The sequence below is a fragment of the Bison bison genome, unplaced genomic scaffold (genome assembly GCF_000754665.1).
Source record: "Bison bison bison isolate TAMUID 2011002044 unplaced genomic scaffold, Bison_UMD1.0 scf7180017845551, whole genome shotgun sequence".
NCBI lineage: Eukaryota > Metazoa > Chordata > Mammalia > Artiodactyla > Bovidae > Bison > Bison bison.
Genome location: NW_011476124.1, coordinates 158,231 through 160,450, shown reverse-complemented (window position 1 = coordinate 160,450; position 2,220 = coordinate 158,231). Strand labels below are relative to the sequence as shown.

Genomic DNA, 2,220 nt, shown 5'->3' with positions numbered 1-2,220 from the left:
ATATTGAAAAGCAGAGATATTACCTTGCCAACAAAGGTCCATCTAGTCAAGGCTATGGTTTTTCCAGTGGTCATGTATGGATGTGAGAGTTGGATTGTGAAGAAAGCTGAGCGCCGAAGAATTGATGCTTTTGAACTGTGGTGTTGGAGAAGACTCTTAAGAGTCCCTTGGACTGCAAGGAGATCCAACCAGTCCATTCTGAAGGATATCAGTCCTGGGATTTCTTTGGAAGGAATGATGCTAAAGCTGAAACTCCAATACTTTGGCCACCTCATGCGAAGAGTTGACTCATTGGAAAAGACCCTGATGCTGGGAGGGATTGGGGGCAGGGGGAGAAGGGGATTACAGAGGATGAGATGGCTGGATGGCATCACCAACTTGATGGACATGAGTTTGAGTGAACTCCGGGAGTTGGTGATGGACAGGGAGGCCTGGTGTGCTGCGATTCATGGGGTCACAAAGAGTCGGACATGACTGAGTGACTGAACTGAACTGAGGCATCAACAGTATGTGAACTGAGAACTTCCAGATGTTCAAGGTGGAGTTAGAAAAGGCAGAGGAACCAGATATCAAATAGCCAACATCTGTTGGATCATAGAAAAAGTAAAAGAATTCCAGAAAACCATCTACTTCTTCTTTATTGACTATACCAAAGTCTTTGACTCTGTGGATCACAACAAACTCTGGAACATTCTTAAAGCAATGGGAATACCAGACCACCTTACCTGCCTCCTGAGAAACCTGTATGGAGGTCAAGAAGGAACAGTTAGAACTGGACATGGAACAATGGACTGGTTCCAAACTGGGAAAGGAGTAAGTCAAGGCTGTATATTGTCACCCCACTTATTTAACTTCTAAGAGTACATCATGTGAAATGCCAGGCTGGATGAAGCACAAGCTGGAATCAAGATTGCCAGGAGAAATATCAATAACCTCAGATATGCAGATGACACCACCCTTATGGCAGAAAGCGAAAATGAACAAAGAAGAAGCTCTTGATGAAAGTGAAAGAGGAGAGTGAAAAATCTGGCTTAAAACTCAACATTTAAAAAACTAAGATCATGGCATCCGGTCCCACCATTTCATGGCAAATAGATGGGGGAACAATGGAAACAGTGACAGATTTTATTTTTTGGGGCTCCAAAATCACTGCAGATGGTGACTACAGGCATGAAATTAAAAGACGCTTGCTCCTTGGAAGAAAAGCTATGACCAACCTAGACAGCATATTAAAAAGCTGAGACATTATCTTGCCAACAAAGATCTGTCTAGTCAAAGCTATGATTTTTTCCAGTAGTCATGTGTGGATGTGAGAGTTGGACCGTAAAGAAAGGCTGAGCACCGAAGAATTGATGCTTTTGAACTGTGTTGCTGGAGAAGACTCTTGAGAGTCCCTTGGACTGAAAGGAGATCAAACCAGTCAATCCTAAATGAAATCAAACCTGAATATTCATTGGAAGGACTGAGGATGAAGCTCCAATATTCTGGCCACCTGATGTGAAGAACTGACTCATTGGATAAGATGCTAATGCTGGGAAAGGTTGAAGGCAGGAGAAGAAGGGGACAATAGAGGATGAGATGGTTGGAAGGGATCACTGACTCAATGGACATGAGTTTGAGCAAGCTGAGGGAGTTGGTGATGGACAGGGAGGCCTGGCATGCTGCAGTCCATGGGATCGCAGAGTCCGATGCAACTGAGCAATTTAACTGAACTGAACATCCAGCTCCTGAGCCCGACAGTGCAGGCACACAACATGCTTGATGATGCACTTTTAATGACTGATGTGTGAGTTCTTGCTTTCAACTCTAGGGATTTGCAGTGTTTGTGTGTCCCTTGGTGAGGCTTCCTGACCTGTGGCCTTCTCTCTCGTTGGTGGGGCCCAAATGGCAGGGTGCACAGGTAAGCATGGGCCCTCAGCTGGGAGACCCGGCCTCCCGGGTAAGCCTCGAGTTTCAGGCCCTGGCCCCCTCCCACTGCCCTGGGCCTCCAGCAGGGGCCCTCCCCATGTGGAGTCCCTCCAGAACCCCACCCAGCTCACTGTGACGGAGTCCCGCTCACAGTCCGGGGATGGCTCCAGGTCAAAGTCCTGGAACAGGAGCCTCACAACATAGCCCTCTGGAGCCTCGATGTCCGTGGAGCTCTCCTGGCCTTTGACGTATGGCTCCGGGTACCCAGGGGACGTCAGCTTCTGGGGCAGCCACTGGGCCAGGAGCACCACA

General features: G+C 47.7%; 1 protein-coding gene across 3 annotated transcripts in view; it reads right to left on the bottom strand.

The window, feature by feature from the left end:
• The window catches only part of C1RL (complement component 1, r subcomponent-like), an 11,372-nt gene that overhangs the window by 7,656 nt on the left and 1,496 nt on the right, over window positions 1–2,220 (bottom strand). Inside the window, exon 3 of one of the 3 annotated variants that reach the window (XM_010835652.1) lies at window positions 2,040–2,220. This exon is cut by the window's right edge and continues 24 nt beyond it. The exons of the other annotated variants lie outside the window; for them this stretch is intronic. Within the exon in view, the coding sequence (XP_010833954.1) occupies window positions 2,040–2,220 (181 nt within the window). The remainder of the gene's footprint in view (window positions 1–2,039) is intronic. 3 annotated transcript variants of the gene reach the window in all.